This window comes from Homarus americanus, unplaced genomic scaffold, assembly GCF_018991925.1.
Source record: "Homarus americanus isolate GMGI-L3 unplaced genomic scaffold, GMGI_Hamer_2.0 scaffold36188, whole genome shotgun sequence".
Taxonomy (NCBI): Eukaryota; Metazoa; Arthropoda; class Malacostraca; order Decapoda; family Nephropidae; genus Homarus; species Homarus americanus.
The window spans coordinates 5,381,770-5,397,255 of record NW_024718183.1 but is presented as its reverse complement, the minus strand read 5'-3'; the positions used below and the strand labels follow the sequence as shown (position 1 = coordinate 5,397,255).

The 15,486-nt window shown below is 39.1% G+C and overlaps 1 protein-coding gene across 1 annotated transcript in view; it reads right to left on the bottom strand.

Annotated features, from left to right (window-relative positions):
• The window catches only part of LOC121859291, a 53,454-nt gene that overhangs the window by 3,016 nt on the left and 34,952 nt on the right, over window positions 1-15,486 (bottom strand). The window contains exons 14-16 of the mRNA XM_042356074.1: window positions 14,579-14,677; window positions 11,684-11,756; window positions 8,131-8,309 (exon numbers count right to left, since the gene is read on the bottom strand). Of these exons, the coding sequence (XP_042212008.1) occupies window positions 8,131-8,309; window positions 11,684-11,756; window positions 14,579-14,677 (351 nt within the window). The remainder of the gene's footprint in view (window positions 1-8,130; window positions 8,310-11,683; window positions 11,757-14,578; window positions 14,678-15,486) is intronic.

The window sequence follows — 15,486 nt, the reverse complement described above, 5'->3', positions numbered from 1 at the left end:
CTTGAGAATCACCCTGTACATATTGAGGCATCGCAAAAAGTGATGTACTAAGTGCCAATTTAACATTTTCAGATATCGGCAATTAAAGATTTCATGTACGTGACCTATGGCATAGAAGGGGCATAAATGCTCTGCCTTGTGGAGATACGCATTCTTCATAATATAGTCGGCTGGTTTCCAAAAATCACCCAACACCATTTTGATGTTCTCCTATCTTCTCAAATCATCGCCACTTGCATAAACAGTATGTGACTCTTCGTGAGACACACTTGGCCAAGGTTCTGTTGCCTTTTGGCCTTATTTTTGAGCCAGTTCTTGGGGTTTCTAGAGCAGTTCTTAGTACCAGATGGTGAAACACTATGAGTGGTAAGTGTAGGTGAATTATCAACATTATTAATGGTAATAAATAAATAAATAAATAAATAAATAAATAAATAAAGGAGAGAAGAAGACCACATAAACAATATTGAAAATAAGTCGCTGAAGTCTGGTGTAGTGTTGTTTTGAATATCATGCATAACAGTGCAGCGTTGAGGAGGTAGCATCGCCCACCCACCTCATCCAAACATTTCCAGCCAGTCAAAATTCAATTACAAGTTTTCTGCCTTGGCAACAACAACTAGTGCTGCTCGATGGATTATTTTTTAACCCAACTTTAAAAAAAACAAACCATCACCATACCTGGAAAATGTCCTCCAAGTAATGCTGCTGGAACTGTAGCCTAGAAATCCCATCATTCAATTCATTTAAACACGAAAATTTATGTGATATGGAATGAGGAGTGTGTAGTGGATGTCAGTCATGCTTTAAGTTTATCTCCTATCAGTGAGAACAATCATTAAAAAACAAAATTAGCTTTGAAGAGGTTGAGAAACTGCTGGAGTACCAAGAGGAAGACTTAACAAACAAGGAACTGATGGAGCTTCAACAGGAAACAGCACTTGAATATGAAGAACCTGAACAACTACTACTTTGCTATCACTCAGAATCGAGTATGACGATCATCCAGCTGTGATATGAGTTATTAAGCATGTCAACTAGGATGGTGAGTTTTAAGATGACGAAAGAGGCTGATACGGAACCGGCAGTCATTCACAGATGTTGGACATGTGGATGGCTCCATCTAGTGTGGGAGGGGCGGCGACAACGTCTTTCCAGCGCTGGAGCTTGTCTGCCTCGGTCTGCAGTAGGGCTAACTCGAAAGTATTGAACATCTTTTCGTGTGGTGATCCTCCTCGCGTTACGGTGTGGAGTAATCGTCTCCCAGGTGAGGAGTTGATTTGTCACTCTTTCAGGTTTGTCTTAAGACTATCCTTATACCTCTTCAGTAGCCCACCAGCGTTACATTTACTATTCATTAGGTGACTGTAAAGTTGCTGCTTTGGCAGTCTACTGTTGTCTGTGCGGGTAACATGGACAGTCCAACGTAGTTGTTCATGGATAATGGTAGCCTCAATGCTCCTACAGTTGGTGTCAGCGATAGTACTGGTATTTGTTCCCTTGTATTCCCAGTGAACTCGGAGGATGGAACGCAGACTACGTTGATGAAAGTTTTCAATTGCCTTGAGGTGCCTCCTGTATGTAACCCATGTCTCACTGCCATATAGCAGGGTGGGGAGGACCACTGCTTGATATACGTGTAACTTTGTAGATAATTTCAGCTCCCTACAGCAGAAGACACGGGTATGGAGTCTGCCAAAGACTTGAGATGCACATCTGATCCTATGTTGAATATCTTCATCGATGTCTGCGGTGGTGGACAGGAGGGAGCCGAGATACTGAAAGTGGGTAACATTAGAGAGGGAAGTACCATAAAACTGGATGGATGATGGAGGTGTGGCTGAAGCAGGGGCAGGTTGAAAGAGATTCTGGTCTTACACATATTCACCTCAAGGCCAAAGTGTGCATACTCATCTGCATAGGTGTTCATGATCTCCTGTAGGTCACGTTCAGTGTGAGTGACAAGGGTGAGGTCATCTGCATACTGAAGTTCAGTAATGGAAGCTGCAGATGCATTTGTTCCTGCCTGGAGTTGTTTTATTTTGAAAAGGTCCTTCATCAGGTACTCTATGTCCACCCTGCTAGCTAAATTGGCACAAGCAAGAGTAAGGAAAGCAGCCAAGATAATGGAAAAGAGAGTTGGTGCCAATACACATCCTTGTTTTACCCTCGTTTGGAAGTGGAAAAACACAGACTGGGTGCCATTGTGCAGGACACTGCCATTTATGCCGTCATGGAGTTGCCTCACAATGGCGATGAAATTTGGTAGCCGGTTTGGCTGCCCAAACCGGCTGAGGGTCCACCAGAGGGTTTCCCTGTTGACCCAGTCTAGGACCTTGGTTAGGTCGATGAAAGCCATGTACAAGTCACGACGCTGTTCTCTGCACTTTTCCTGTATCTGATGGGAAACAAAGATCATGTCAGTGGTGCCACTTGATGGTCTAAAGCCACATTGAGATTCAGGGAGGAAGTTTTCCTCCTCAGGAAGAGGTCTGTTAAGGAAAACTTGGCGATAATCTTGCCAGCTATGGACAGCAGAAAGATCCCGCGGTAGTTGCCACGGTCTGACCAGACCCCCTTGTTCTTATAAATATTGACGGTGGAGGCGTCATTAAGAGCTTAGGGAATTTCCTCCTTTTCCCATATATTTTCCAGGAGAGAGTGGAGACGCCTGGTAAGCAGAGATCCTCCTGCTTTATATACCTCGGCTGGGATTCCATCAGGCCATGAGACTTTGTTATTTTTCATCTGTTTGATGGCAGTAGTTACTTCATCCAGGGATAGAGGATAGCTGAGGTTGGGTCAGCTCTGGATGCTCAGAAACCTGCTGGGTAGTCAGGACATCCACATCGGTGTTTAAGTTGAGCGCAAATGGTAGTGCTCTTTCCAGCACTGACAGAGGCATTCTTCATCTTTAATTAGGGAGTTACCGTCAGATGAGTGGAAAGGGGCTATGAGCGAATTAAAAAATTCGTGCATCTTGTATTAATCTGCAAGTTCTTGCGTTTCACATGCTTTATTTTTAAACCAGTCGTTCTTTAGTTTGCGGAGTTTTCGCTGGGCCGCCACGTTCTCCTTGCAGAAGGTATCAGCTTTGGTCCTAGACTGTGGGTTGTTCTGCCAGTCAGTTAAAGCAGCACATTTATCATCGATGAGCACATTGATTTCAGGTCATTTTCATCAAACCAGTCCTGGTGTATTCTTTCGAGCTGGCCGAGGATCTCTGCAGGTTTTTGTCATGACAGTGTCGAGAATATCCCATTCGGCACTGGGATTTGGGTTGTTTATCAGCCCATGTTCGAGCTGCTCTCTGAAATCATGTGCTACCGCTGGATCCTCCAGACGCTTAGTGCTAAAACCTCTTTTGGAGGCTTGTTGCCTTCGCTGTTTTGGGGCGATGTGAAGTGAGAGCTTGGCTCTGACGAGCTGATGATCAGTGTCGCAGTGGTCTGAGACACGCATTGCTCGGGTGATGAGGACAACTACTGCCTCCGTGACAAGTGACCACAAAAATCATGTCAGAAGTATTCAAGCTACAGGGTCGTGTACAAGCTTGAAGAAAATACAAGCTGTCCAGACAAGCACCAACAGCTACTTTAAGCCTCGGACACCAACACTTGAACCCCGTCAGTTATCCTCAGCTGAACCTAATTCATCCAGAGCACCAATTTCATCAAATAAATCAGTGTCATTCATTAGCTTGCATATCTTTTGTACACGAGAAAATGAAAAATCAGTCAATTACATAGTTTTCATAATCTTTCATGCCTGAGAGGCTTAAAGATGAGTCTATATCGTTCGTAATGTCATTCATGTTGTTTTTATCTTTCGTACAGGACAGGCAAAAGAAGTCTGTCATTAATGCTATTTTCGTGTCTCTCAAACAGGATGTGTGGAGTCTGGGGAGAATTAGGCTGGGGATGAGATGGTGCCTGGGAAGACAGAGGCAGGGAAGGAGAGTAACCTTGATAGTTACATTACAGAGGAAAGAGATATGTCTTTGGACATACTGTACCTACAGCATGCCCTTCAAATTCGCAGGGGTTAGGTTCTCAAAATCCATGAATAACATTGGCTGACCCGGGGTGTGTGTGTGTGTTATTGTTGTTGTTACATTTAGGGCAATTATTTCTTTTACCTGTATTGTATATACTGTACCTGTATATATGTATGTGTGTGTGTGGGTAGACACACACACACAAAATAAATACAAGTAAATAATAATGGGAAAATCCTCTCACAAATAATAAGAAACAAATGTAGTATGTATTAACAATGTTGAGTTTACCCTCAAATCTACTCCATGCTTTATTAATAACGAAGCACGGAGTAGACTCAACATTTTTAATACTACATTTGTTTCTTATTATTTGTGAGAGGATTTTCCCATTATTATTTACTTGTATGTGTTTTGTGTGTGTCTACACACACATATATACAATACAGATACAGTGGTCCCTCGGTTAACGAGCGCCTCGGTTAACGAGATTTCGGTTAACGAGCTGCCTCCCATAAGATTCTTAAATTCGGTTAACGAGCAACCCCTCGGTTAACGAGTTTCTTACAAGCCGACCTCAACATGTTTTCGCTTGCACTGGCCGGTCAACCAGCTGTAGTATTAGTCCGCCAATACATAAATCGGCTCTAGGGCTTAAATTCCTTACTATTTTAGTATATATCAAGAAGTTTATACTATTCAATAATTTTAAAAGTTGAATATTCAATTCTTTGGTCATTTTAACAATTATTGAACATAATTGAAGGTAAAGTGACTAGTTTAATGCGCGGCATTCAGCCTCTTAACACAGCAAACAGGCGTCAGTCTCTCTCTGTTTTCACTGGAGGTAACATCTTGCTTGAGACTCTCTTCAACTAAATGCTTTTTTTTCTGTGTTTCCAAGCAAATTATTGGTCATTTTGAAATTTATTTTACATATTGACAATATATAGTGCAGTGTAATGTTATTTTAAAGAAAATATTCTTTATTTACAACAAATTTAACTTTGAAAAGCACGTGTTGACATTGTTTGAATCCAGCATGGGGCCTAAGAGATCAAGAAAAGCTATTTCAATCCAAACCAAGCAGGAAATCATAAAAAAACATAAACAAGGCATTAGAACAAATGCGCTATGCAAAGAATATGGCATGTCGACATCAACTGTGTCGACAATTCTGCACAGAAAGACAAATTTAAAGAAGTGAAAGTGCGAGACAAATCTACAAGAGTGTTTAAAAGTAGATCCCTAATCGCAGAAACTGAGAGGTTACTTATCATCTGGATTAGGGAAAAACAGATGAAAGGTGATTCAGTTTCTACTGAATTCATTTGTGAAAGAGCCAGGGAGACTTACGAACATTTAAAGGCAGATCAACCTGGTTCTTCAGGCACAGAATTTGAAGATTTTCGGGCCAGCAAAGGCTGGTTCGAAAAATTTAAGAAAAGAAGTGACATTTTCAGTGTTGTTAGGCATGGTGAAGCTGCTAGTGCTGATAAAGAAGGGGCAGCAAAGTTTTTAGATGAATTTAAAAAACTGATGGAAGAAGAAAATTATCTTCCACAGCAAGTGTTCAATGTGGACAAAACTGGGCTGTTCTGGAAAAAGATGCCCAAAAGAACATTCATCACCAGAGATGAAGCCTCTTTACCTGGGCATAAACCCATGAAAGACCGTCTCACTCTATTGCTTGGTGCCAATGCTTCAGGGGATTTCATACTGAAGCCTATGCTTGTCTATCACTCTGAAAACCCCAGGGTGTTCAAGCAACAGAAAGTGGTAAGAACAAAGCTTGGAGTTTATTGGAAGTCCAACTGTAAGGCATGGGTGACAAGACAGCTCTTTAATGAATGGGCTGTTGATGTGTTTTGCCCTTCTGTCAAGAGCTACCTAACCACCAATAAACTCCCTTTAAAGGCTCTTCTCCTCATGGATAATGCTCCTGGTCATGACCCTGACCTTGCCAGAAATTTGGAGTATCAATTTGACTTTGTGAAAGTGTTGTTTTTGCCTCCAAACACTACATCAATCATACAGCCAATGGACCAGAATGTAATCAGCAACTTCAAGAAGTTGTACATGAAGAAAATGTTTAGGAGGTGTCATCAGGCAATTCCCAATGATCCTGAACTAACACTGAAACATTTCTGGAAGACACAATTCAACATCCTGGAGGCTGTAAAATTGATTGTGTCATCATGGCAAGAAGTCTCCACTAGATCCCTCAATTCTTCATGGAAAGCACTGTGGCCATCAGCAGTCCATGATTTTGAGGGATTTGAGGAAGAAACAAAGTTGGACCAGGAGATTGTGTCCATTGGTCAGTCATTGAGCCTTGAAGTGGAGGAGGAGGATGTGGAAGAGCTTGTGATGTCTCATGAGGAGGAACTTACTCCTGATGACTTGAAGCAACTGGATGAGATGTTACAGGTAGAGGATGACAGTGGTGAGGAGGAAATTGAAAGTGATGACCATATGTCAGCTAAACAGTTGAAAGATGTGATTTACTACTGGGAGAAGCTCAGGGAACTGGCTTCAAAGCACCCAGAAGTGGAAAAAACTGAACTAACTTTGTGTCATGTTGAGGACTCAGTGGTCTCCTTCTTTAAACATAAGTTAATGGTGAGGAGGACAGATGCCCCACAGACCACAATTGACACTTTCTTCAGTAAAAGGCAGAGGGAACAAGATGCTATCCCTCAGCCTTCCACTTCAAGAAGGAGAGAGGATGTTCATGGTGGAGAATCTGTCAGTCCAGAGGTTCCTGACATTTTCATGGAAGGTGACTCACCTTCCAAGAAGCAGTAAAATGCTTCTCCTCCACCTCCACTTCCTTCTCTTCTCCCTTCTCCTCCTCCACCTCCCACTTCAAATGCACATCATCATCATCATCCAGGAGCCTTCTACATACACACCTCAAAGTAAGTGAACTTTTCTACCATTTTTGTTGAATTTAGGCAATTTTCGGTGAGCTGGAACCAATTACCCAAAAACCCATTGAAACAATGGTTTCGGTTAACGAGCAACCTGCTGGAATGGATTGTGCTCGTTAACCGAGGGACCACTGTAAAGGAAATTACTGTCTCTATAACGAATGGCTCCCTGTCCTGGCCGCGAAAATGTAGGCAACTTTAAAACTACCCACAGACAATCTTAGGTATATCCAAGGTGTCACCCGCGAATAATAGAAAACAGCAAAATAAAAATCCGCAAATTATTCGGGCATATTGTACTTGGTTAGTTAAAGTCTGAGCTTTTTTGTTTTAATTATTTAGGTGATGCTTATTAAAGAAAGATAGAGTAAGAATAATTATGGTATTCCCAAGTTCATCATTAAATTTTAATTTTGTTATTTTTAATAAGTGACTACTAGTGGCTTGGCGGTGGTCTGGTGGCCACTCACGAATGATGTCATGGCTTCAGTCAGCTGGGAGGGCCTCTGTCACTATTCAGGAAGCTCACCATTCAGTGATATATTTCTATATTACTTATTTAATAAATGTTTATTCAGACATCATTCATTTACAGCCTGTTTAAACTTTAGTATGCTCTTATAACACAAAGTTATTAGTTTACTCTAGTTCGTGCTAATGAGAGGCTCCACTATATGAAGTTCACTGAAAAGGTTAGGGTTAAGGTGACTGAAAATGTGCCCTGGGAATACAGTGCCTCAATAACATCTTTCTGAACAACATAGTACTTTTAGGGAATGCATCTACAATGGAATTATCAGAAACTTGCTGTATAGTCAATTCTCAACCGCCTCAAAATGCTTTTGGCTGTATTACTTTACTTCTTAATGATACTTTTTTCTAAGCTAAAATTGTGCCTTTTTCGGTGATTTATTTCTGTTCACCCAAAATCTACCCTTCATAAAATCATGGCTCCAGCCATGTTTGTGGATTTACTTCACTGGAGGACTCCAGATTATAAAAAGTCTTGAAGTCTGCAAGTCTCAGAAGTCACCCCCCACCTTCAATCACGCCAAATCTTTACCAATGCAGTTAGAGAAACCCTAAAAGAACATAGTGTATCTCTGATGGGTTCTTCCTTCCAGGACTTTTAAGACCACCAATATTTATTTCCTGGTGCAAGAATAAATTATTTAGTTTAAAATACATAGAGAAACTTACCAATATTTTGGTCTTCAGGCAAAGAAGCAGTGCTAGCAATGCTGACCATCCGTAACCGTGAAGAAGGAGCAGATATAGGGGTGGGTGCTGGTCCATCCATTCCTACAACACAGGAGAATGGTGCACCTTTCATTGCTGGTGTGCTTGTAATGCGTGGTCCACTACTGGGACCTTCGGATCTGAAATGATGTTGATAGTTTTAAAAAAAATTACAGAACAGTACACTGGAGTTACGATAATTTGTGTTCATAAATGCACAGGTAACCCTATTAATACCTCTTTATTTAAATTTTACGGTCAAATATTCATAAATCACGGCCATGCACCGACTGCAGCAGTGTTTGTTTACGTAAGAAACTATAAAGGTTGTGGCAATATAATTTCAAACATTTGATTTGATATACAGTAGAATAAAGAAAATTTAATAACCCACACGAAATTATGAGAAGGAAAGAAGTTGTTTATGTAATATATAGAACTACTTTTTATACAATAACTACCTATGTGTTACTGTATTTCTTTATTTTATAAACAATGTTTATTGTTTATTAAAGCAATTTTGGAACAGATTATGGATATTTCTTGACCTCTGGAACCAAACTACACTAATTACTTGCATTTAAAATAATTAAATTGTAATTATTATCACAGCACGCTCTCTCAGTCTCCATCACGGTAACACCTGCAGCTCAGCTATATTGGCACTTTTTGGTGACCCTTTGTCCTCAGTGATGCCTCCGAAGCAGACAATGAGTGGCATGAGCGGATCAAGAGTAGAGGCAGAAGAAAGTGATGAGTTTAAGGAAAAAAATGGAGTTGCTTGATCTCCTTGCTAGGGGTGAGTGCGGTGGGTGTGGAATGCTATTATGGTGTTAACAAATCAACTGTGCACTCAACCAGGTAGTAGGCAGCTACCAAACAGGGAGGTACTACCACCTGGGAAGATATTGGAAGCATAATGTATTGTCTAATGGTAGACCCTGCTGCCATGTGGCATCACAAAAATTGTGACCAAGTCCCAGGTTGCTGATCTGACTTTCTGACTCATTTACACGCAATTGCAGGGTCTCAATTGTTACTCTTACTATTGGCAACACAACATACATACTGTATCGTTTCTCACTCTTGATTTATTTTTTCGTTTTTGTATTTATTTATGGTTATTATTATTACTACCTGCATTATTTTTTTTTAATTTTTATTAAGTATTATTATTATTATATTTTTGTCCCCCCCCCCCAGGCCCTGATGTGGGTCAGTGACCTAATCCCAGTTAAAAAAATAAAATAAAAACAAAAAATCTAGAGAAATGAGGCAAATATTCATGCAAGTGTCTCTTTAAGTGCCCCAAAAAGTGCTTAAGTAACCTTTCAAACCTGTGACACTAACATGGAAAAAATGGACAGACGACCAATCACAGAAAAAGTTCCTCTCATCAGCATCATTTTCATTGGTGACTGCGGTACATTACTATGTTTTTACATACGGGTATGTATTATTTAATGTAATTAACATGTACAGTCTCGTTCAAGATTCTTCGAACACTGCTGGAGACAGCTGGCAACTCAAGGCCGTTTGTTTACTATAGTACGTAGTAAAAATTATGAATGAATGTAAAGTGATCAGTGATTGGTTACTTAGTTCCCCGTTGCTTAATTAATGGTTGGGCTTTGTTGTTTCGCATTATGTTATGCCTTTCTGCAAGTATATACTGTTAATTTGATTTTAAAATGGATAGAGCAATGAGCCAACCTATATGAATATACATTTAGATAAATAAACATAAGTAAAAATCGGTAAGTATGTTAAAGAACATCATGCATCGGGCACAGCTGTGTGCAGGCTGTTTATGAGGTTGCCTGTTTATCATTAATTTATACTAATATTGTCTTCAAACGTTTAATCCCTTTTGGGTAATTAATCCAGTTGTACTAAACCGATGCTAAACAAAACTTCTTTCTAAAGACGCTGATTTCTTGCAACACAAACTGATGTTCTATGGTGAATGCCTCCTTCGTGAAGTCTTCGCCTCATTGTTAAAGGGAAAATATTTAATTGTAGATCCTCTCTTATTGAAAATGAAGTCTTGAAGGGGTTGGCCTCAGCGAAATTCCGGATGGCTTCAACTTGTGCAAGTGTTGTTCTGCGCGGCATTTCCGTCCTGTGGTGGTTCTTTAAACTTCCCTCCTCTTCCCATTGCTTAATCCAATAATATACAGTTGACCGAGAAAAACCCAATTCTCGGGCAATTTCAGTGGGTGAAAACCCAGCCTCTTTCATGCCGATTATTCTTCCACGTTCAGTGATTTTCTGCGTGTGGTATTCCATGTTGGCAGGGTCCTTCTACAATTGAGGGAGTGGAAGGGTAGTCAGCACTGACAACACCTGTCTCCCCCACCTTCCCGCCAATAACGTCAGCGTTATATTTATATTTATTATGCATTTATAAGAAATAAACGAATAAATAAATAAATAAGATACAAATTTATAATACATCATACACATTTTTGGAAAAAAATAAACATTTTTTTTAAAGACACCAGACCAAACGTGACGTAATCGACACAAGTCAGAAACAAGGATTTAGGAGGGGGGGGGAAAATGTATTTGCAATATTATTTGCTTGAATGACAAATATTGCTAGATAATGGCTTGTAAAAGTATTAGGCATATGCTACAGTACTAATTCACACCATCAGACGGATGGTTCGTAAGATTAATTACCATCACCTTCAATTGAACAACGTCATTATTAAATACAGACACAGACTGACACACACACACACACACACACTCCACATGCGCACACGCACACACAGGGAAGTAAAACAGCAGTTTGTGTTGCAAGAAATCAGCGTCTTTAGAAAGAAGTTTTGTTTAGCATCGGTTAGATACAACTGGATTAATTACCCGAAAGGGATTAAACGTTTGAAGACAATATTAGTATAAATTAATGATAAACAGGCAACCTCATAAACAGCCTGCACACAGCTGTGCCCGATGCATGATGTTCTTTAACATACTTACCGATTTTTACTTATGTTTATTTATCTAAATGTATATTCATATAGGTTGGCTCATTGCTCTATCCATTTTAAAATCAAATTAACAGTATATACTTGCAGAAAGGCATAACATAATGCGAAACAACAAAGCCCAACCATTAATTAAGCAACGGGGAACTAAGTAACCAATCACTGATCACTTTACATTCATAATTTTTACTACATACAGTACTATAGTAAACAAACGGCCTTGAGTTGCCAGCTGTCTCCAGCAGTGTTCGAAGAATCTTCAACGTGACTGTACAATATTACCCATAAAGGGTACCTCTTTGAGGGTGTGGATCCCTTAACCCCATTTTTTCCATAAGGTCTTAAGTTTAACATTTGCAGGGTTTTTAGTAAATATAACATGAAAACATTTGGAATGGAGGACTATAGTTGCCAATCCTCAGTCATAAGGACAGCAGCCTTAATGATTATTGATGGTGAAGTTAATCAGTGGATGACCAAAGCCTTCATATAAAAAATTTCATACCAAATAAACTCACCGGTAGTTGTCTGGTGTAGACATACCAATTCCAGTTATCACGCCAATGTCTGGAGTTCCTGGACGTTCATTTTCTGCAAAAAATAAAATAAATAAATAAATAAAAAAATAAAATAAATAAATAAATAAAAATAAATAAATATATAAGAACATAAGGAGTCTGCAATAGGCCGGTTGGCCTGTGCATGGCCATATGAATAATTACTGTCAATACTATAAATGGAGAGACAAAAATTCAAAACTGCTGAGACCATTAAGCAATACCTGTAACTCCTTCCAAAAGTCATAGACAATATTTGTTATGTCTTAGAAAAAAGTGCCCTATGACAGAACAATAGATTAAAAACATGAAAATAAGGTAAAACTGGCATACTAAAACTGCTGCAGTCCAGTAAACAAGGTGTCAACCATTGATTACAAGAGATATAGAGCCAACAGAAGTTAATCCATCTGAGTGAGCTTACACTATATTTTTATCAAGTTGATTAGGGTTTATTTGCTTTATGTCATGTTTAGGGTTACCATACGTCCGGATTTTCTCGGACATGTCCTCCATTTTGGTCCTTAAATCTCTGTCTGGGGGGAATTTTCAAATATCTAAAAATCTCTGGGATTTCGTCCTTATTATCTTGTAAAGAAGAATTAATATTTTATAAGAAAGTGAATGACATCAGACACGGAATTTCGATTATGAGACTTGTCTAGTTTGCTATGTCATTCGTCCAGTTTTCGTCTTGGATGGGTGTGATCGTGTCCAGCGTTACCATTTTAGCGGTTTTGTGGCTAATGAAGCGATATTTACTTACATAGCAAATACTAGCCTATAAACATCATATATTTATCAAGTTTGACTGATGTTCTAATATAATATGATTTTCGGGAGAATGTAGATCATATCGACATTCTAGCAATTTTTTTAATCAAAACTAGCAACATTAGATTGCCAAATCCGGTATGAAATTATGTGCCAAATGTTCAGTCAGTGACTCAGTGTCTTTTCAGACGGTACTATGTACAGAGGCATTCCTTCCAAAGCTGTTTATTTCATTTCTCACTTTTTAATCCTCAAGCACAATGCCAAAATGAAAGTGTAAATTCACGGCAGAAATGGAAAGTAAATTCCCATGTTTTCGAAGTGGCAGAGAAGATTGGGAAGCTGACTGTTTGGTATGTAAACCTGGTACTTACATCTTAAAGAAGTTGTTGCATATATGATCATAAATTGGCATGGGTTGCCCAGCACACATTTTGAACAAATGTGTTCATCATGTAGTGGAGAGAATGGACACTGATATTGAGAACATTATGTTTACAGATTTACCAGTACAGTACTTTCATTTATACACTGTTCTTACCGAACTGCTGAAGGAATACTGTGAATTTGTAGAAGCTGAATACAGAAAGCTGTCATTACTTCCAGGCAATGCTAGGTTCATACAGATGTTTACAGCCTTGAAGTCTTTCTTTCTGCCACAGGACAAACCACCCACAGGTTTAAAGAAATTTTTTGAGTAAAAATTGAGTGATACTTACCTATGGTAAATGCATTCTCTTGTGAGTGTTTTCCAAAGCCACATCCATACCATTGAAAGAGAAAGCAATTCTGTTGTTGAAGCGTTGAATAATTTGAACTCTAATCACACCATCCTCTTTGAATGAAAGACTCAGAGTTTCAAGTCCTTGAAAATGAAGAGACTTCCGACACAGAAGCATATGGAAGGAATGGATGATGAGTGACAAATTCTGTGATGAAGTAGATAATCTGTACAGTAGGTACTTAGAGTATTTTGATAAATGGATTAAACCCCTGGAAGTTTTAAATGGATGACCCTGAGTGAAACACCGAACTGGACTGATGTGGAATTATGTATCAAATATCCGATTGATAAGGGAGTACCAATTGATGACGTGAAATGCTTTGATCAAGTTAGCAATCTGAAGAAATTTACAGAAAGTCACAAGAGTGATGAAGAATTCACTTCGTTGCTAGCACATCAAAAGTGGACCAAATATTTTGAAAAGTCCAAAATCATTGATTGTCATTCAGAGCTGTTGAAACTTACGCAGTTTTTCTTTGCTATACCTGCACATAGTGCAAATGTAGAGAGGATTTTTTCACTAAAACAAAGCTAGTGGACAAAGGAGAGAAAAAAGTTGACAGTTGAGTCACTAAAAGGACTTCTGCTTGTACAGTACAACTTCAGAGAAATTTCCTGTAAAGATATCCATGCCTTCTTAATGAGCAATCAACCACTGCTGAGTATGATGCGATCTACAGAGAAATATGCGTGGACGCATAAAGGAAAAGAAAATTAATGTTCAATCTGCACTAAACATAAGGTAAGCTACAGAAAAATTTGAGTAATTACTATATATTAATGTTTTCAGCCACAAAATTTCTAAAATATCGATAGGCCTACATGATATAAATGTACTAGTGCACCATACATAAATGATTCAACGTGGGATATTTTGCCCCTCTCCCCCCACCCACCAACCCCCGACTCCCACCAAGAACATAGGAAAATTCTTCAGGTTGTCCTCTTTTTTGATGTTCAAATATGGTAACCCTAGTTATGTTAAAAAAAAATTATAGGACCAAGTCACTTTCAGTATGCATTTATCACCTTAATTTTATAAGTTTTCGCTCTTTCTATGTTGTTCTTGCAAGGTAAATTTTCTTTCAATCAAAGCAATAACAACATTATAAAGGTGGCTGATTTTTGGTTTGAATGTTCTACTAATTTGATGTGCACCAATAAACTGAACACTACAATTCTTTAAGCACATCACAATATATTTCACACGCACGCACAGAACTTTTTCAATAAGCCGTTAATTATTATTATTATTATCACACACACACACACACAAAATAATAATGTAAAGTACATACCAATGCTACTAACAGAACCAAATGAAGGAGCAACATGGCTCCCAGCATCACAGGTGCCTGGAGTTCTATGGTTCACACCCTTCACATCTTCTAAACCATCTGCAAACATCACCATTGTTTTGATATGTATATATACAAAAACGTTGAAACAAATATTCAATAAGTGCATTAAAAGTTTTTATATGAACGATAGTGGAAGTGATGAGGGGTTTAAATACAAGAGTTGGAGACAGGGAACTGGTGGGGATTGTTGAGTTGCCAGGAATGAATGGATATGGAGGAAGACTGATAGAACTTTGCACCAAAAGAAGGATAATACCATAGTGGTAATGAATGGCTGAACATAAGAACAACCATGAATTTCCCCCTTTACAGCACCTAATCTGGTAATCCTTGAAACTGCCAATAGATAAGGATATCCCAACCAGTGTTCCCAGTTTCTCTCAACTCTGACATGTTGGTCTCCACTTGTCCAAAATTGGCAACACTCCTGTGCTCAGAGAAGAGTTACTAGTACACTAAATTAAAGGTATAATTATTTGATGTGAACATATACTGTATACAGCTCCTCCCCGACTTACGACCTACTCGACTTACGACCACCCGCACTTACGACCTGCCTCAGTCGTACCAAAATTTGGTCAAATTATGTATTTTCGAGTCCCAAAGTCAGTACACAGACAAAATTTTCGTTTGTAATTCACTTTAAAATGGCTGGCAAGCTTAAAAGTGAGAGTTTTGTGGTGCTGAGAAGAAAAAGAGACACCCATTTTAGATGAATGGAGCAGCTGGTCACATCTATCACATCATTTTTTTGGTGCAATCAGTCAGTTTCCCCACGCGCCAAGCAACACACTGTTATGGTCTCCCAGGATTTTTTGTATTCTCCCAGTGTGTGTGTGTGTGTG